The 19,966-nt window shown below is 32.7% G+C and overlaps 3 protein-coding genes and 1 non-coding gene across 4 annotated transcripts; 1 reads left to right on the forward strand and 3 right to left on the reverse strand.

Moving 5' to 3' along the window:
- Positions 1-666: 666 nt before the first annotated feature.
- TRNAH-GUG (transfer RNA histidin (anticodon GUG)) lies at positions 667-738 on the reverse strand. The gene has a single exon. It is a non-coding gene; the product is annotated as a tRNA-His (tRNA).
- A 168-nt stretch (positions 739-906) lies between these two features.
- Positions 907-2,791, reverse strand: LOC112723161 (probable bifunctional TENA-E protein). The gene is made up of 3 exons (XM_025774416.3): positions 2,299-2,791; positions 1,771-1,988; positions 907-1,401 (listed from the first exon to the last, which is right to left on the reverse strand). The coding sequence occupies exons 1-3, from the start codon at positions 2,452-2,454 to the stop codon at positions 1,086-1,088; spliced, it is 690 nt and encodes a 229-aa protein (XP_025630201.1). The 5' UTR covers positions 2,455-2,791; the 3' UTR covers positions 907-1,085.
- A 166-nt stretch (positions 2,792-2,957) lies between these two features.
- LOC112723160 (ubiquitin-conjugating enzyme E2 32) lies at positions 2,958-5,439 on the forward strand. The gene is made up of 5 exons (XM_025774415.3): positions 2,958-3,282; positions 3,865-3,996; positions 4,121-4,205; positions 4,601-4,764; positions 4,840-5,439. Exons 1-5 carry the CDS (start codon positions 3,175-3,177, stop codon positions 5,287-5,289), a joined length of 939 nt encoding a protein of 312 aa, XP_025630200.1. The 5' UTR covers positions 2,958-3,174; the 3' UTR covers positions 5,290-5,439.
- A 68-nt stretch (positions 5,440-5,507) lies between these two features.
- On the reverse strand, positions 5,508-7,636 carry LOC114924704 (UPF0481 protein At3g47200-like). Its single transcript, XM_072207595.1, has 2 exons — positions 7,288-7,636; positions 5,508-6,928 (listed from the first exon to the last, which is right to left on the reverse strand). The coding sequence occupies exon 2, from the start codon at positions 6,906-6,908 to the stop codon at positions 5,628-5,630; it is 1,281 nt and encodes a 426-aa protein (XP_072063696.1). The 5' UTR covers positions 6,909-6,928; positions 7,288-7,636; the 3' UTR covers positions 5,508-5,627.
- Between the last annotated feature and the right edge of the window lie 12,330 nt (positions 7,637-19,966).

Below are 19,966 nucleotides of genomic sequence, written 5' to 3' on the forward strand. Positions count from 1 at the left end.
ATGCGATGATTTCTTCCGGGAACCGGCCTCGGACATGATTGTGGTGGTGGTGGTGGCGATGCCGGAGGAGCACTTTGAGTTTCACCATCATCTATGCTATTTAGCACACATACCAGGCCCTTGAGTGCATTAATCTTTCGTTGCAAGTCAGCCATATATGGATACTATGTTGCTAATGAATAGGTTATGACTTATGAGAAGAGATTGGATCTCCTTATATATATACATGAATGGGAGGAAATTAAATATTTCTGTCCATTAATGAAATGTAAACTAATAGCAAAGAATGACCATTGTGGCTGGAATAGAATAATCTATATATCAAATAAAGTGCACTCTCGGTGGAGTATCATGTTCCATTTTAATTTGATGCTTTATACTTATTCTTTAATAATCAAAATGAGTTTGTTAAGACGAAAGCATCTTATCGTGATAATTCCACAAATGCCATTAAATAGCTATATGTTAATTACTTGGATTTTTTAATTTTCTTATTCTCATAAATTTATTGGCATGTCTTTACTCTGGCTTTCAGCTGGCTAAGATTTTAAGCATTCAAAGCGATAGTGCATTTATTATTAATAAAACTAACACTTCGGATCGTAGTGAGTAGTAGTGTAGATAAACCAGACTCGAAGAAGAATACAATATGGAAAAATAAAAAAATGTGGCTGCTGGGATTCGAGCCCAGGTCTCCACGGCCACAACGTGGAATTCTTACCACTAAACTACAGCCACTTTGTTGTTCATGTTGGTTAAACAATGAAATACTAAACAAGCATTGAGCCGTTGAGCCATTTACGCACAATCTACTAACTATTAACAAAGCATACTTAGATTAGACTAAAGAAAATGAGGCTTTCAATTATAGTCATCCACAGGCTTAAGAATTTGCTATGCAGTAGCTTTCCTTAAACAAACTTTCTCAGTATTATTATTCATTCCAGTAGCTTGTTTAAGCTTACACCATTCTTTTATTTTTTATTTCCCTACGAAACACGTAACATTTCATACAATATATTACCGAATAAACAAGCACTTATAAAAGCTTTAAAAAGCTTGTTGGAAGTTGGAACAAAATCAGTTCAGACACTTGCACAGCTCATGTTCCAAAACTCAACCTCGTGCTCAAGAACACTTAGTAAAGCAACTTCAGCATTCTTCAGCTCATCGTCAGAAGCTTTCTGCAGGTGTAGATTGGCAATGTTCTGAAGAGATTGGCAATACCGACCAAAACCCTCATTGCCCCATCTTTCACAAGTCTCCTTCAATTCTTGTGGGGTTTGGGATCCTTCTCCAAGACAGTGAGCAAAGCTCTCTTGATACACTGCTTCAATGGCCCAAAATGCTGTAATAGCCACAGAATATTCTACCTCTGGCCTCGTCAAACTATCCAGCAACCTGTCACAGCATCCATGTCATAAGACTTAGCTATGTTAAGTTAATGTGACAAAATATCATTAAATGATTTTCATCAATATTAAGTGCCATAAGGAAATGTATGTGTGTTAGAAAAAATCCAAATACAAACTTGGTCTTAGAAAGATTGAGTCCTCTTGGAATACTGTGCTCTTTCAAATTACATATTTTGCTACTATTTAAATTCATGTTTTTAAGTCCTTTATGATATTACCAAATGTATATCTTTGGACCTTTAATCCCAATCCAAAACCATACCTTCCATAAAATTTTTGTCCACCACTTATTGTGTTTCCACTTTCAATATAATAGTACAAATGGACTATGATTATATATGATTAATATACCTACCCACAGTAGTTTTTGTTTGGCTTTTGAGGGACAACATTAGAAAGTGAAATACCCCACTTGTTGGCTTCGTTCTTAAACCATGATATCTCATCCTTGAGAGCAGCCACACCCCCCAATATCACTTCCATGTCAGTGTTGTCATCTGATTCCTTATAAGCTTTTATCAGAACACTTGCAGCAAAAGGAACAAAAGCTCTTACGAACAAGTAGTCCTGTGCCTGCATAATGTGTACTATTATGTATATTATATTTATATATAAAATAAAAATAGCAACCGGTAAATTGAAGGCTCAATTACCCGAGCCATGTAACTAATTACTACTACTACATTGAAATCGTGATCATATAATAATCAATCATGCTCATCATGCTATCAGCCACCAAAAATCAGCTATGCTTATAGAAAAATATAATAATAATTGCTTGATCATTGAACATGAACAGAAAGAGTCAAATAAAATACCAATCAGGGAAAGGAAGCTAAAATCAGAACCTTGCAAAAGGAAATAAATAAAAATAATATCTTACGAGCCATGTTTTGAAGGCAGCAATGTCGACGGTGCCATCACGAATACTAAGAATGAAAGGGTGTCTAGTCGCTCCAGTGTGAAGAAGACGGTGCTTCCTCAACCAAGCCTCGGTCATGCCGATTTTCTTCTCTTCGGCCTTTAACTTTTCTTCCATCTTCTCGTTTCTTCTGTGTTTCTCTCACCTTCTCACATGTAATCGGTCATTCGGTTGTGCACTTTTTCATCTTTGACTTTGTAGCTGGCAAGATTAGCATAGTAAAGCATACATTTATAGAGTGAGTAGTAGGAATTTTCCAGTGATCAGTGGGGAATTCGTGGCAGACACAAAAACTATGGGCCTCAACGATTTTTTTGGTCATGATATGGGCCTCAACTTAACCAATCGTGGCATTAATATTGGGCTTCACACCCTAAAGCCCAATAAGATTAGAGAAGATGAGCACTGTAAATGATATAGTGGAAAAAATAAGGTGTAGTGAGATCCGAAAGAAGAGCTACTTCGCTCCAATAGAAGCGAGACACGTAAGAAAAGAAGCGCATCGTGACGTGTCCATCGAGGAGCGAATTCCCTCGGGTGAATTTAATTACTAATTAGGTCCCCGCGATAATTTCCATGTCTAATCCTTAATCTGATTATATCTTCTCTCTGCATTTCATAACACCAATCATTTCCCCAACCTCTGAGCTATGATCTCTGTTTAAGTATCTGTCAACCACGCAACTCTAACTAACCAGAGAGAGAGAGAGAGAGAGAGAGAGAGAGAGAGAGAAGCCGCGTCAACGGTGTCGGTGATAGTGTGGTTGGTGGTTTTTGGTTACATCAATCTCAACGTGAGAGAGAGAGAGAGAGAGAGAGAGAGAGATCGCATCGGAAATGGCGGACAAGTACAACCTCAAGAACCCTGCCGTCAAGCGCATTCTCCAGGAGGTCAAAGAGATGCAATCCAACCCTTCTGATGATTTCATGAGCCTCCCGCTTGAGGTTTCTTTCTCTTAATTTAGTTTTAGGTTTTATCTCTTGCTTTATTCTTGAATTCCATATAATCACATGGCTATCGGAGAATTATTGAGACATGAAAGGGAGATTCAACGGTGAGATCCCCGATATTATCGGTAGCAATTCAATTTTGTCTTGTTCTATCCCCAATAAAAAATTGGTTGCCGTAATTGCTAATAATATTATCAGGTGATTCAATAGATTGATTTAGCTTGTTGATGTTTGCGAGTTGTGAATTAGAAAGGTAATTAGAAAAAAGAATTCCATTCTTGAGTGAATTCATTCCAAACATACTCTTAGAACGTCTAAATGATTTAGCTCATCGCTCTCAAGCTATGGTATAAATTAATGCACACCAGATTAGGGAAACCTCTATCGCTATTAATATTTTCTTATATTGTGTTCTCTAAGGTTTCTGATTGTTTGCTCACTCACCTGTTTTATTTTCGCATAGTTTGCATCTTTACATACTTATTTGGAACTTGGCATCTGCTAATTAATTCTTATTGTTTTGTTTTTGGGATCTTATATGTTTTTCCTGAACAACTTTATTATGTTTATTTTCAGGAAAATATATTTGAATGGCAATTTGCGATTAGGGGGCCTCGTGATACTGAATTTGAGGGTGGTATTTATCATGGGCGGATTCAGTTGCCAGCAGAATATCCATTCAAACCACCTTCATTTATGCTTTTGACCGTAAGATCTTACTTAACCCTCTAGATTGAGTAGAGTTTATTTTATTTTTCATGTTGATCAGCGTATCTTGAACTTAAAAGCTCAATTCCAACATGCTTATAAGTTTCACTGTTTTCCTTTTCAGCCTAATGGTCGTTTTGAGACCCAAACCAAGATTTGCTTGAGCATCTCTAATCATCACCCTGAGCATTGGCAACCATCATGGAGCGGTAAGTTCTCCTTTCCACTCTTGACTCACCTAAATGATGCTTGACATCTCATATAGTATCTCGGTTCGCCTCTTGTATTTGTTTAAATATTTCTTGTAATTTTCATGTTGAATATATTGTTTTGTATTTACTCTGTTGCCATTAGTCCGTCTCTATTTTTAATTATCCAGCGCTAACTTATTGGGAAAATACTGAACAAACTAAGTGATTGTACTGAAGGAATATTTATCAGTTTAGAAGGTGATTGTATTTGTACGCATCATTTTCGTTACTTGATTGTTTCTTCATTTGCAATTTTCATTACCTTAATGAACCATAACTATAACCATTAATGCTTCACACTTTTCCTTTAATAGGAAGGTTTGTATGTTGCTGATGTGAATTTCTTTTGGCAGTAAGGACTGCTTTAGTTGCACTGATTGCATTCATGCCAACCAACCCAAATGGTGCATTGGGCTCATTAGACTACAAGAAGGAAGAGAGGCGCACATTGGCAATTAAATCCCGTGATGCAGCGCCAAGGTTTGGGACTCCTGAGCGGCAAAAACTGATTGATGAGGTAGAACAATTCTTATTACTTTCTCCCTAGTGCATTATTCTGTAATACCATGCTGAGTGTACTCTGTTGTCTCAGATACACGAGTATATGCTAAGCAAGGCGCCCCCAGTTCCTGAACTTGGCCCCTCACAGACTTCCGAAGAACAAGAACAACCCAGAATTGAAGAGGCCAAGGCCGAGGTTGATGTGCAAAATCCTGAGGCTTTACCTGCTGGAGAGGAGATTGCAGATCAAGCAGCTGATGAAATTGTTGAAGAACAAGAACTTCCTATCGATGCTAATCCTAATCCTGCAGGAATTGAAGCTTCAACAGAGATTCCATCGGCTGTCTCTAGCACTCAGTCTCTCCAAAAGTCAAATACAATGATACAAAATCTGAAACCAGAGACGAGGGTCCAAAAGCCTGATGATCGCTTGTTCACACTGGCAGCTATTGGACTTACTATAGCAATTGTTGTCCTTTTGCTGAAGAAGTTCATCAAATCCACAGAATATGGTGCGGTTTTCATGAATGGTGGGTCGTAGATGTATTCGTTTCTCATGTTTTCTCCAAGATAAAGATTATTAGCCCCACGTAGTTCATAGGGTATATCAAGCTCATTAAACTCGAGTTAAATTTTATAAACCAAGTCTTGTAATTATGCTAATATGAAATATATTGCATTTCTTGTATAATATGCGGTGTCAGATATTCCTCTCGGCCACTATATGATTGGCTTATGACTATCATGAACTTTGTATTTACCGGGGATGATGACAATTATTAGGATAAACAATTTCATGGTTTACAGTTGAAAAATAGGCAAATAAAAAAAGCTTTGTTAGAGTGAGCACAAGTAAAATTGCAACACTGTAATCCAGAATCATGTACAAGTGCAAGTTTTGAGACAATTGCTCTTCACTTTCCTCCACCATGATCTTCGATTTGTGTTATACTCAGTTATTTGTTCATGAAGCCCCGCAAAATAGAACTTTTCCGCCACATATTCCACTCCCTCGCAAAGCCCCTTAAATAGATCACAAACATTTTTCTCCGTACCCTTCTCGCTCGCGACAATCCTTAGATGGCGAACGAGCTTCGCATCATTTTCATCGCTGATGATGTTTTTCATTAGGAACGCATAAGAAGTGAATGGCTGAACATCTTTCTGATGCTGCTCCAATGCTATCAGATTTGAGAACAGTATTTCCGTGAATTGATGAGTAATGAGTGGAGCAATTTCAAGAACACCATTGTGAAAATCTATATCTAACAAGCTCTTGGCTGTGAACCTCATCAACTTAATGCCATACTTCCGAAGCTTGGTGGCACAGATATACTTGAGATCCTCTACAGTCGGGAGTTTTTTCGACTGCGCCCTTGCATAGGTTGGTAGGTAACACTGTTGGAATAAGTCAAGCAAATGATTACCTTCTTGTCCAAACCTCATAGTAACACATTCCTTGTCTCCTGGCAGCATGTTTCTAAAGAAACGGATTGCAAGTTCCGGGAGGGTACAATTGCATTTCACTGGAATGGGTACAATCTCAAACAACCTTTGAAGAATGACCAATGGTATTTGGTTTTCTAATAAGATCAAGTCACACCGGATATCATATAGCAACCTTGGCGTGGCGAATATGGGGTCAGCAAGGCGTCTCACACTCTTTATAGCATATTTCAACAAAAGCTCAATGATGAAACAACCATCAAGTAACATAATCTCCACAAATTCATCACTTGTGAGATTGAGTTCTTCTGCATAGAAATTCCGTGCTGTCTTCTCTGACTCTCTCAATGCCTTCAAACATTCATGCAAACTTGCTTCCATGTTCGGCTCGCGGCTGAGCAATGTGTAGAGGTAATGCCACTTATGATCTTGCATATCTTTGAGATTTTCGTTACCATGGTGAAGAGGTCCAATTGACACTTTAGTAGGGACGTACACCTTCTGGTTTGCTTGTAGAAGCTTCGTAGGCACCCTGAAGATGGATTTCAAAGATGTAATCGCTTCGAGTTTTTCCTTAATTGATGCCACAAGATCTTTGTTAACTTCTGTCATACTGATATCTGAAACATGGCCACGGTCCATGCTTTTCAAAAGCTCCTTGGATTTGTCAATGCTGGTTTCCATGAAGTTCTTCCTTCTCTTATGCATATCCATTGATGGACACAACTCACAAGCTAAAAGGAAAAGGAAAATTGTTAGCTGAAAAAAATTTCATCATATGGTATTGATGATAGGAAATCAGGAGTTATGGCTGAACAAAATTCAATTTCAGTTGATATTTTATACATCAAGCTTTCCGATCAATCATATTTCAAATTTGTCAGTTACATGTTAAGAATAACAGATTTAGACAATGTTAATTTTCAAAATTGTATATAGTTACTATATTATATATTACATGGAAAAATTCATGGTAGAAAAGAAAACAGAAACCTAAGTAACAAAAATTAGGATATTCTGTTGGAGAAGATTAAGATTTTTTTTCTCTAACAGATTAAATAAATTTGAGAGAGAAAAAAAATAGTGCATAAACCTGTAGGTGGGGTCTAATTTCAATTATCTAAATTCTGAATTGCTGTTCTGCGAATCTGTTTGTTTCCTCCCTATATATCCTGTGCAATAGCATTGCATTGGTTAATTTTATATCTTAGAAACCTCAGAAAGAATTTTTTTTTTCACGAATCCACTGCAGCTGTTGTTAACTTGTTATATTATGCTAACCAAGTAAACTTTGGAATACTGGATAACTTGACAAGGGTGATAAGGGAAAATAATACGATAAAACAATGAATTAATAGGAAAACATAATTCCAAGAACTGCATAGGCGAAGATTGATTACTTGACAAACAATTTTAGAATTGTTTACGGTAATTGATACGAGGCGGTTTCCCTTTTTCATGAGATATATAAATTAGCAGTATATTTTTTTGTCTTTAACATTTACAAAAAATTTAAAAATATTTATAAATTTTATTTCATTTTAATTTTATTTTTAAAATTTTTTATTTGTATTAAATATATCATGACAATTAAATTTTTAGAAAAATTCGAATTCTCTAAATTTTAAATTTTACTTTAGAAGGTAAATTATGATCTATCATCATTTATTTCATAGGTAGGACAAAGAGAAAACATAAGAGAGAAAGCATTCAATGGTGAAAAATCTCACTTTATCATCTAAAGTGAAAATCTAAAATTTAGAGGATCCAAATTCGTAATAATATATGAATTACAAGTACTATAATATGAAGGAAAACATCAAACCAAATATACACACATAACCTGCCATTTTTTACACCCAAAGAAAGTTAAATATACACCCAAAAATCTATCCCCCCTCATGCTTTATCCCTAAAACTCTGAACCCTAAATACTTAAAACCATCCATATGCAAACTGTATTTTATAACATAAAACCTTTAAAACGTTATAAAAAAAACAAACAGTATTTTATAACATAAAAATAAGGTTCTGAAGTATATATATGTATATATATGTAAAATGTGAAATACAAGAAAATTCATAAATACACCCAAACGAACAGTGCTTTTACACTCATATTCTGTAACTATACACCCAAAGAGTTATCTGCTGCTGCTGGTACCCTGAACTGATAACTCATAACACGTGCTTAATATTGGCTGGAATTTGAATGCACCACTGATGCAGCATCAAAGAGGTTTAACTGAATATAACAAACTCACATATTAGCTAAACTATTAACGAGAAAATTAAACTCAATCACCACGTATTTAAAGAACATCACTTTTACCTCGTTTAAAGCTTTCATTTTCTTCTTCTTTGTAGCATTTGCAATCTGTTTGTCCAACTTTGAACCTAGCCAATTTTTTGGACGTCCTCTTGTTCGAATCTTTGGAGGGCTTTGAAGCTCGTTAATGGATTCCAAGTTGGCGTCTTCGTGAGATAAAGAAGATATGCCCTTCCTTTTGGCTTTCAATGATTCCATCTCAACCATGACGTTATCGTACGCACGATGCAGAATTGCAGTCAGCTCCTCCGATTCGGATGCAAATTCGCAAATATTTTGCGAACGAAAAACCAATTGGTCAAACCTCTTTCTTCTTGGCTCCAACAGTGGCTCGTCGTGACTGCTCTTGATGTGTGTGTGTCGCCTCTTTACCTTTTTACTCCATCGTTTCAGTATATATCTCGGTGACACTTGGCTTACTCGTTCAAAGCTTAACACGCTTAGTGCGTGACGGCACAATATCCCTCTTGACTCGAATAATAAGCATTGGTATTTTACCTCGGCTGCTACTGAGTCGTAAGTAACCACAAACTTGTTGAATATTGAGCTGGAAACTTGTTCTCCGACTTCGTATACTGAATAGCCTAGAGCGGAATTCGTTAATCTAGTGATGCAATTCGCCTTTCCTCTGAATTGTGCTTGGATTTTCCTAAACTTTTGATGAGTGTACACATCTTGAAACTGAGCTTCAATGGAGGATTTGGTTGCACACAGTATGACCGTATGAAAATCTGCAGCATCTGATTCTCTCTCTGCTTGCTCCCTGCTTCTGAGCCAATTATCGTATTGTTTGACGAATTGAATAAGCGAGTTGTTCCGGGTAATAAACTTGTTAAAAAATGAATGCATGCTCTCACTCCTTTGTGTGCTTCTCATCCCTGCCCAGAAGTGGTGATCCAGATAGATTGGAACTCATATATGACGGTCTTCATAGAGATCTGCAGAATACACCTAAACACAGACTATAAATACACCCCCAAAAAATTCAATTTACACCTCTGCTGCAGATTTTAAACAAACATTACCTGAAAGCCACTTGTTGTCCACAAGACCAAAATTCAGTAGAAAATCATTCCAATTACTATCAAATGAGTCTTTACTATGAGAGTTCCAAACAACTTGGCTCATTTCTTGTTCAATTTCTGCATGTCCCTTGTACCCGTTTAATTTGCTTGGAATCTTCTTCATGATGTGCCAAATACACCAACGGTGAATTGTTGTTGGCATACAAGCCTCTAAAGCCCTTTTCATTGATGCGCATTGATCGGTGAGAAACCCTTTCGGAGCATTTCCTTCCATGCAACAAAGCCAACATTGAAATAACCATTTGAATGATTCAATTTCTTCGTTTTTCATCAAAGAGCATCCGAAAAGTGTTGACTGACCGTGGTGATTCACCCCGACAAAAGAACCACAAACCAAATACCATAGTGCATAATGAAAAATCATTAGGTACACCCAACAAATACTTTGTATACACCAAAAAACACCCAATATACATCTCTGCCGCGGATTCATAAAAATACATTAATTTAGCATCATAAACAGGGACAGTTTGTTACCTGTTTGTATTGTATGTGGTGTCAAATAAAATAACATCTCCGAAATACTCAAAGGCAGCTCTGCTTCTTGCATCGGCCCAAAAAGCCAGCTTAATTGATTGATCCTCCTCGAGTTCAAGCTCAAAAAATAAATTTTGATTCTTCTCTTTCATTCTTAACAAATATTTCCCGAATTTTTTTGCATCTTCTTGTTCGGAAACATTCCGCACTTCTCTCGTAATGTAATTCCTCACATCCTTTTTAATAAAATTTAACTCGCGGTGACCCCTGGCAGCCGCAACAAATGATTGGTAAGTTTTGCTTGGTCTGATACTAGCCTTCTCGTTATTCTCTATTGTACGATGAATGGACATGCTTAGTTTCCTGTGCTGTTTGAGCATCTCTGCTTTACTTGGACAGCAAGGGTGTGAATGATCCAGCACAACTTTTGAAATGATCCAAGCACCAATATCCTTCAATGTGTGTATATAAATTCTTGCAGGACAGTTTAAACCGGCTGTCGGATTCGTCTTCTCGGTCAGAGATATTTTAGATTTCCATTTTCCCTCTCTGCTACATGTAATCAATTGATTCTTAATCTCGTTTCCCTTCCTATTTGTGCTCCGAACTCTTGTAGAAAAACCTGCAGCCTTGGCGTAGTTCCTGTAAAATTTTCTAGCATCTTCAAGGGTGGTAAAGGTCATTCCAACCTTCAGAACAAACTGGTCATCAACAACAGAGAGAAGCTGTAGAATACACCATGTCAAAAAATAAAAATACACCCAATCATATCTGATATAATACACCCGAACGACAACAACTCAGCTAAAATAACAAAAAAAAAAACATAATCTGTAAATACACAGCTGCAAAATACACCATGTCAAAAACTAAAAACACACCCAATCATGTCTGGTATAATACACCCGAACGACAACAACTCAGCTAAAATAACAGAAAAAGCCATAAACTGTAAATACACCCACACTTCCCGCAAAAATACACCAAAAAAATTCTGATCTACACCCGAGCGTCTGCTATAAATTCCAAATAATTAATCAAAACTAATACATTAGATTCAATCCACATATTTATGTTCACGCGTTAGTTTCACAGTCAATGTTCACGAATTATTCAGCTACACAATGCTATACAAATTATTGCAACAAAATTTAGAGTAATCGTATGTAAATCAAACCTCAGGAACTTCGTTAGATTCAAATTCATAATCCACTTCGCCCTGATTCTGCTGACAATCTGAGGTTGAATCATCCATTATCTTCAAAACGAATTCAAACTTTGATTTCAGAAAACAAAAAATCGAATAGAAAACGAAGCTGGAGTTACAGAGAGAGGAACTAACGTAAATGACGAAGAACAAACCAGTGAGAAAGGAGGGAAAAAGAACGATCGAAAAAAGCAGGGGAAGACGCGCGAGAAGAAGAACGAGCAAATCTAGAAATAAGGAGAACCAAGAAGGAAACAAATCTTTTAAATTTGGTAGTTATATATACGCGGGATCTTTATATAGCGCGTGTATGGGACGTAACCCTTGCAGCGCGTTTTGGGGTTTTATTGGTTAATTAACTTGTAAAGCATAACTTTCCTGTTTATATATAATAAAAATTGTTCTTGTAAAATTGTTGTCGAATTATTTTTAATTTTTTTTAAAAAATTAACCATTAGAAATATATTTTATGCAATTTAAAAATTTTAAAGATGAAATTAAATAAAATAATTTTTAAAATTTTTAACAAATTTCAATAAAAAAAATATACTTTATCTAAATTAATAATTCCTTAATTGTTATGATTATTATATGGCATTTTAATTTGATCCTTTTCTTGGATGATGATTGAGATGCTTCAAAGAACTCTTCCACTTCCACGTGCCAACGAGAAGTTCTCAAATAGCCTTGATCATAGGATCATTTTTATTAGCTGCAAAAATGATCACTGATGAAAAACTTGAAAGGGCTTAAAATATGGCTCGTTTGGCCCTGAGTAAGTGTTAACAAAAATGTTAGTACTTTCCTAAAGAAACATTTATACAATTTTGAGTGAATACCCAATTCAATTTTTGATAATTTTTTCGTAGAGATTACAAAATTTTTAAACAAAAAAATATTATTTTTAGTTTTTGATCTTTATTTTTATAAAATTAATTAGTCTCTGTGTTAATAATAAAAAATATTTATAAAAAATTAATTAATTTCATAAAAAAATATTTTTTTATTAAAAATTTTATTATCTTTTAAAATAATTGTTAAGGATGTTTAAATTTTTTTTTTTTTTACATTTTTTTTTCACTTACATGTAAAGTGATTCCTTGGGGTGTAACTTGCGGGGCACTTTGAGTAAGAAATTAATAATCAACGAAAAGCCAATAAAGAGATTAAAGTAATATTCAAAACTTTTTAAAGCAGAGATTATTGAACAGTTGAAAACATTACAGTTTCATTTACTAAAATAACTTTTCTATGCAAATCACAGTCCCTTTATTTACCTGTTCAGCAATAGTCAAAGTGCTGACTAAGACAGAAATGCACTTTAGGCACCTAGTAAAAGAAAAGAGTAAATAAATAAATAAATAAAGGAATTGTTTGTCATATATTAAGTAAAGTTTTATGGGATGCTACGGTAAAGATGTCATTTTTATCTTTACATAAAGACGTTTTTATTTTGTGGTTGTTATTGATTTAAAAGCGTATCACTAAAAGTGTTGCTTAAAGAGAAAGTGTTACCCTTAATCGTTAACTTGGCTCTGATACCAATTTTTGGTTTGCAACCATTTCTACTATATGATACCAATTTTTTACTAGTCCTTGATGTATATTCTGATTTTATTTTTATAATTTTCAATCTTGTTTTAGTTTATAATATTCTTTTTTGCATGAATTATTGTATATAAAATCTTTTATCTGTTTGTCTTTTTCTTTAATATAATTTCTCAAATCCTCAAAAACTTCTTTTATTTCTACACTTTCTGTTGTTTCTAAATACCTTCTTAATTTTTCAACTTCATTCTCCATTTTTTCTTTCAACAGCTTTAATTCTTTTAAGTCATAATATAGTTTTTCAGGCATTTATAAATTTTTTAAGTTTAATTCCAACTTGTTTATATTTATTCTTATTTCTATCCTTTTTATTATAAGGTCATCAATTTCGATCTGAAGGTTATTTAATTCCCTTTTATACTTTTTTATTTTACTTTTTAATTTTTTCCGCCCTTTTTCTTTTTATTTTATTTTCTGGTTTTTCAATCTTTTTATACTTCATTATTTATTTTAGAATTTCTGCAAACTCTATCATCGATTCATCACTATTTTTTAAAGATTCTATTAATTTTTCTAACTCTTCAACTTCTCTTTTTAACTTGTCATAGATTATTTTTAGAACTTCAAATGCTCTTTGATTTATTTCAGAAAACTGTAAATAATTCAAACGATTTTCTCTTTCAAAGAGCTCTTGTTTCTTGTCTTGATAAGTTACATATATTTCTTCTTTATTTATTGTCATAATTTAGTGTTTAGAGTTTCATTTAATTTTTCGACCTTTTTTGTTAATTCTTTTATTTCAGAATTTTCTTCTTTAATCTTTAACTTAGATAAACTTAACGGGCTATTAATTTTAGATTCTCTTATTTGAAAATTCGATGAAACTAATTTTCCTGATGGTTCTTTTAATAATAGAACTGGGTTTTCAATAGCTTTATATTTTGGTATTTTTGTTTTTATAATTTTTTGAAATAATTCATCGACATAAATTCTTTCTCTATTTTTAAATATTATACTATGATGGCTATTTGTTAAAGCATAATTTATTGCATATGTAATTGAAAATGGTTCATCATCTTGTTCCATTAGATTCTTTCTGTGAAATTTATAAGCCAAACTTATAGATCTTCCAAGATTTTCAGTTGATAAAGGTATAGCATATCCAAGATGAGCATTGAATTTAACATTTACGTTTGCCAAGTTTTCATGAACAATTCCAATTATTTGATCTATTGGGTCATCATTAATTCTTTTGTCACAAATTGCTAAGCTTATTGGTGAATTAATTCCTTTCATATATGTAGATTTGATTAAGACTTGTATAGTACTAATATGAATCCATCCAATTTTAGATCTTTTTTGTTGATTCTTAATTTTCTCAATCTGTTTACCCAATTCTTCATCATTTATCAAAGCTATTTCAAGTTTTCCATTGGCGGATTTTATCTTTATAGGGGCTTCAAGTTGAATTTTTTCATAGTATATTATATTTTTTCTATTAAAAACTTCTTTTAAAAGATTTTGTTTATTAAAATTTTCATTTGATTTGAGATTTAATTCTGTTTTTAGAACAGCCTGTTTTTCATTATCTAATAAAGCAGTTAATCTATAGTAATCAAATTCTTCTGTTAATTCTAAACTTTCTAAATAATTCATAATTGAAAGACTAGGATGAAGATGTACCTTTTTGGAGGAAAACTTCCTTTATTTAGTATATTTTACATAAGGTGTTCTTATCTCCAGAGGGGAGATTGTAGATACTAACTCCAGAGGGGAGTTTAGAATTATTTTTCTCTAAGGGAATTCTTCGTCAGACTACAGAATCGCCTCGGCCGCTTCCTCCTTGCTCTCCTAGCATATGAGTACTCTTAGCCTCCTGCTTTCTATTGTCTGATGCCTCTACAATTGCCTGAGCAACCTATTTATAATAGTTGGGTTTGATGGACAATTCTCATCCTTACCCTTCTTATGACGTCATTGCTTACGTCATTGTTTGTTATCTTGCACCAGCTACATTGTTAGTGCTTTATGACCTAAGTGCTTACGTCACTATGCAATAATGTTGAGAGATGCTTCAGATGCACTGTCCTCCTCTTTTATCATGTGACCCTCAGATGCGTTGTCTTCTTCCTTCATCATGTGGGTTGATTCCGTTTCATTATTGCTTTCTTCAGATATCTCTGAGGCACATAGCTGGCACTTGTGGTATTCTCTGTCTTTTATCAAATAGCAGAGGTTCCTCTTTATCCCTTCAGGGAGCTTTTCTAAAAGTTCAGATAAGTTGTAGAATGCTGATTCAAATTCTACCAAGAGTCTCATCTCTCTTTCTTCAATTTCATTTCTTTTACTGGATACAAGCAGAGTATTTCTACTTTTATAATTAATCCTTGTGTGAGATTCCTTCGTTATTTTTTGAGTTCTTTCAAAGACCCTTGCTAATGTGCTGGCTAGCCTTCCTTCATGATTGTAGATTGTTAAATCTTGAATTTGATCAATTGGTTAAAAATTTTCTGGGAAGACGGACATGAATATTACTTGGTGTGCTGTAACCAAGCATTCTTCTTCTTCATTAAAAATAGGTTGACTGTTTGTAAATTTTAGGGATATATCCCTTGGATTTACATTGTCAATCATATTTTTAAATCTCTTTACTGCATCAACGAATCCTGATTTGTCCACCATGCTTAGCTGGCTGAACTCTGATGGTTTTGCTTGTTGTGTTGATTTCATTGCTTCAATGGCCTTCTTGAGGGATTGAATCTGTGTCCTTATTTGCTGACAATGCTTGCATTTTTCGAGCTCTTGCTCATATTTTTAAATTTCTTGATCTAATGCGTTGTAGACGAACTCCATTCTCTTGTTAATGTATCTGCAATAACATTTTTGTCACCCTTAATATATTCAATTTTTATTGGATATTGTAACAAAAATAATTGCCATCTTACCAATCATCCATGATTATAATCAACTTTTAAATTATATCGTATGAAACCTGTTAGGTAACTTGAATCTGTCCTTAATGTAAATTCTCTAGGTAGTAAATCAATTTTCCATTTCTTAAGAGATTTAATTGCTGCTAGAGTTTCCTTTTCATGAGTGGTATATCTCTGTTCTGTTGGAGTAAAAGTCCCTGAAATATACCTGCAAAGTAATTTCTTTGGGGAATATTTAGAATTTAGTGATTCTTTTTCTTGTTCTAAACCTTTTATAGTTTTCTTAGCTTTTAGACATCCTGACCAGGTTATGTTTGAAGCATCTGTTTCCACTATTAAGTAGTCGTTTTCTTCTGGAATATAAAGTTCTGGAAGTTTTTCACATAACTCTTTAACTCTTTGAATTTGCATACTATCTTTTTCTTCCCATTTTCATTCTTTTTTAGTATTTATTTTTGGAAATAAGCTTTTAGTGTATTCTGTTATATTCTTTAAAAATCTTTGATCAGAAATATAATTTATACACCCTAAAAATCTTTGTAACTGTTTTCTATCTTCTATTTTATTAGGAAATAAATTTATCTTTTCTAAAATATTTGGTTGAAGTTTTAGCTTTCCTTGAGTGGATAGAATTAATCCAAGAAACTCTATTTCTTGTTTTGCTATTTTTGCTTTCTTTTTGCTAAGACCTAATCCTTTTTCTTTACATCTTTCTAAAACTATTAGTAATTTTTGAAAATGATCTTCTTTATCCTGTTTTATAAAAATTAGTATATCATCAATGTATACTAAAATAAATTCATTTAATTCTTTTAGATTTTCTTCCATAAATCTTTGATAAATACCTGGGGCTTGTTTTAATCCGAATGGTAATACATTCCATTCATAGAGCAACACACTTGTTGATTCTTTTGTTGGGCAAGTAAAAGCAGTTAATTTCTTTGTTTCTTCGTCTAAACGAAGTTGCCAATATCCTGATTTTGCATCAAGAGATAAAAACCAAGTTGCTCCTTTGATCTTTTCTAAAATAGAATCTTTTCTTGGAAGTTTATGAGCATCACCAATGGTTGCTTCATTCATTTTCTTATAATTAATTACCATTCTTCGTTTTCCCCTTTTAATTTCATTATTGTTTTCGACATAAAAGGCTGGAGCCGCATGAGGACTTTTACTTATTCTTATAATTCCTTTTTCTAAAAGATCTTTACATTCTAATGAGAACTCTTCTCTATCTCTTGCAGAATAAGGAATTTTATTTAGAATATTTATCTCTTTTGTAGGATCTTTTAATTTAATGCTTACTAATTCTTTATTTGTATTTTTAATATCTAAAGGATTTTCAGCACAAATTTTATCTAAAAGTTCTTCTATCTTTATTTCAAGATTATTTTTTGGAATATTTATCTGAAAGTATAAATTTAAATAACATGTTTCTAAAATAGAAAATATTTTAAATTTTAAGATCTTATCTATAGTAGTAGTTGGTATTTTTATACGTTTTGATTTTTGATTTATTGAAGAATCGTGTGGAGCTTTTAAAACTATATATGTTAATTCTTGAATAAATGGATGATATAGCTTTAAAAAGTTATTTCCTATGATAAAATCCATTCCAGAATCTAACATATATATAGATGGAACAATGAACCTATAATTTTGAATAAAAATTTCAGCTATCTCTGCTTTTTGGTCAATTTTATGTATTGATTTGTCAGCTATTCTAACTCTTAATGGTTTCTTTAATTTTTTCCAATCAAGTTTTATATTTGTACTAGCAAAGCGTTGTGTTGCTCCAGTATCTATGAAAGCATTTATAAACTTTTCTGTTATTTTTATAGTAATAAATGTGACATTATTACTCAGTCTCTGAGTCTGTTTCTGAGACATATTCAAAAATATAGTCTAAGTTATCATCGGATTCTTATAATGGTTCCATGAAACAAGACTTAGCAATTTCTATTTGTTTGGTAAGATCCTTTTTATCCTTCTTTTTTGGACATTCATTTGCATAGTGTCCTTCTTCTTGGCAATACCAACACTTACAATTTTCTTTTTTATTTGGGCAATAGTCATTTTTTTGTCTTTTATTTTTATTGTTATCTCTTTTTCTAAAATACCTCTTTTTTCTCCAGTTTGGATAGTATTTTCTTTTTCTAAATTGATATTTTTTTTCTTTGAAAATTTTTATTAAGACCATATTTTTGAGGTATCTCTTCATTATCCTGACAGCAAATTCTAATTATATTTGCAAATCTTTTTTGAGTCGCTTCTTGCATACAACGTTCTTTTATTTCCTCTCTTATTGCAGAGGTTGCTCCACCAAAATTATTTTCAATTGTCCCTCTATTTATTTCTCTTATAAATCTTCCCATTATAAATTCATTAGCAGGATATGGAAGTTTTGTTATATACATACTAAGATAATGATTTTTATCTTCTTCTTTTAATTTGTAATAATGTATTCTATATTCACATATATATGACTCCACATTACATAAATCATATATCTGAATATTAGCTAAATGATTTTTTGCTTCTTGATATTCTTTATTATAGACTTCTTGTCTATGATCTATAATATTTTTTCCAAAAAATTCTTTATATAGAATCATCATTATATGTAATATCTTATCATAAGCTGTTGTTTTTGTTGCTAATTCTTCTATTATTTGGTTTTCTATTGATGTCATATAATCTCTTATAGTTTCTTTAGTATGAAACCCCATGTAATTCCAAATATCTCTTCCAGACAATTCACTAAGTTTTGGATTAGTAAAGGCTTCTAATAAGAAGGAATTTAACCAGTTTTCGAAAATTTCTTTTTCATTCTTTTTACAGTCTAAATCGAGCATTCTTTCTCCTTCCATTTCCTGGATTTTAGGAACATATTTTGATGGTATTTTTGTATATTTTGAATCTTTATTTATAAACTCCTTTTTAAAAGCATAATTATCAAAACTTGTTTCCCATTTAAATTGAGATTGATTATCCTTAGATGTTCCAGCTTCATTTTTTACTTGTATTGGAATTGCTGGTTCTTCGTCACTTGAATAATCTAGGATGTGTTCTTCATTTTCTATGTTTTCAGAATTTACTAATTCTTCTTCTATTTGAAATCCCTGTTCTATAATATTATTTTCTTGAGCCATTTTTAATTGTTTAAAAAGCATTGTAACTTCTTCTAATTTTTCTTCAATATTCATAATTTCAATGGTGGTTTTACTTTTAAATCTGTTATGTTGATTATATTTTGAAATTTTTCTTCTTTGGGATTCTCTTTTTCCTTATTTCTTTGAAATTTTATGGATACTAATATTTCTTCAAGCATATCTACTATAGAATTTAATTGTGGGTTAAAAGTATGATAAAGATGTGGGGAATCATTTCCATGGTAACATTTTTTAGAAATTTCGTGTGAAAAATAAGTTTTTTTAGGTTTTTGAAGTCCTTCAATAAAATTTATAGTAAAATAAAGATTTTGAGAAAAATCATTTTGTATTGATTTTAAGAATTCGGTGTCATTACAGTTAACATTAGTTAAAATCATTAATTTTTGATCTATTAATTTTGATAATTTAATTATTTCTTCTCTTAAATCTTCTAATTTACTTTTTTCCATTAGGTGACGCTTTTCTTTGTGAAGAGTTACGGTTTTAAGTGAAAAGTGTTGCTTTAGAATGTGTGGATCAAAACTTGCCACGTAGGCATCTTTATCGTAAAGTTATTTTTGGAAACTTTATGTAAGTGGTGCCCAAATTTTATAAAGAAGTTTATCAAGCCTTACTATATGAGGATTAAAATATCAATATAATACTTTGTTGAGTTATTATATTTAGTGTTAAATACAATATTTGTTTCAAATACGTATTTTCTGTGTTCAAGTAATTTAAAAAAAATAAAAATGAAAAATAATAACTTAAGGTGAATTTAACAATTCTTGATCAATAAATAATTTTTAAAATAGTACATAGTGTGCCTATTTTTTTGGTTATTGGAGGCATGAATGTGATGTGCTGCCTTATGGGATATAGTGGTGTTAGATCAATTTGTAGGGATAGCCTTTTTTAACTTGTGCTATAGACAAGTCTAACCATGCGAGTTATGTTTAAAAAAAAATATTATGCGCAAATCGAATGGTCCGATTTGTAAGAGAAAAATTTTAAAATTTGGAAGAAGCAAATCGAACCATCCGT

The sequence above is a fragment of the Arachis hypogaea genome, chromosome 11 (genome assembly GCF_003086295.3).
Source record: "Arachis hypogaea cultivar Tifrunner chromosome 11, arahy.Tifrunner.gnm2.J5K5, whole genome shotgun sequence".
In the NCBI taxonomy this organism is placed as follows: Eukaryota; Viridiplantae; Streptophyta; class Magnoliopsida; order Fabales; family Fabaceae; genus Arachis; species Arachis hypogaea.

Excerpts from the sequence above, each read along its gene's own strand:
- LOC112723161 (XM_025774416.3), bottom strand. The coding sequence starts at position 2,454 with ATGGAAGAAAAGTTAAAGGCCGAAGAGAAGAAAATCGGCATGACCGAG. Across the intron at positions 1,989-2,298 it reads CTGCCTTCAAAACATGGCTC|GCACAGGACTACTTGTTCGT; the intron begins GTAAGATATTAT and ends CACATTATGCAG. Across the intron at positions 1,402-1,770 it reads CCAAACAAAAACTACTGTGG|GTTGCTGGATAGTTTGACGA; the intron begins GTAGGTATATTA and ends ATGCTGTGACAG.
- LOC112723160 (XM_025774415.3), top strand. The coding sequence starts at position 3,175 with ATGGCGGACAAGTACAACCTCAAGAACCCTGCCGTCAAGCGCATTCTC. Across the intron at positions 3,997-4,120 it reads CTTCATTTATGCTTTTGACC|CCTAATGGTCGTTTTGAGAC; the intron begins GTAAGATCTTAC and ends TTTCCTTTTCAG. Across the intron at positions 4,765-4,839 it reads GGCAAAAACTGATTGATGAG|ATACACGAGTATATGCTAAG; the intron begins GTAGAACAATTC and ends CTGTTGTCTCAG.
- LOC114924704 (XM_072207595.1), bottom strand. The coding sequence starts at position 6,908 with ATGGATATGCATAAGAGAAGGAAGAACTTCATGGAAACCAGCATTGAC.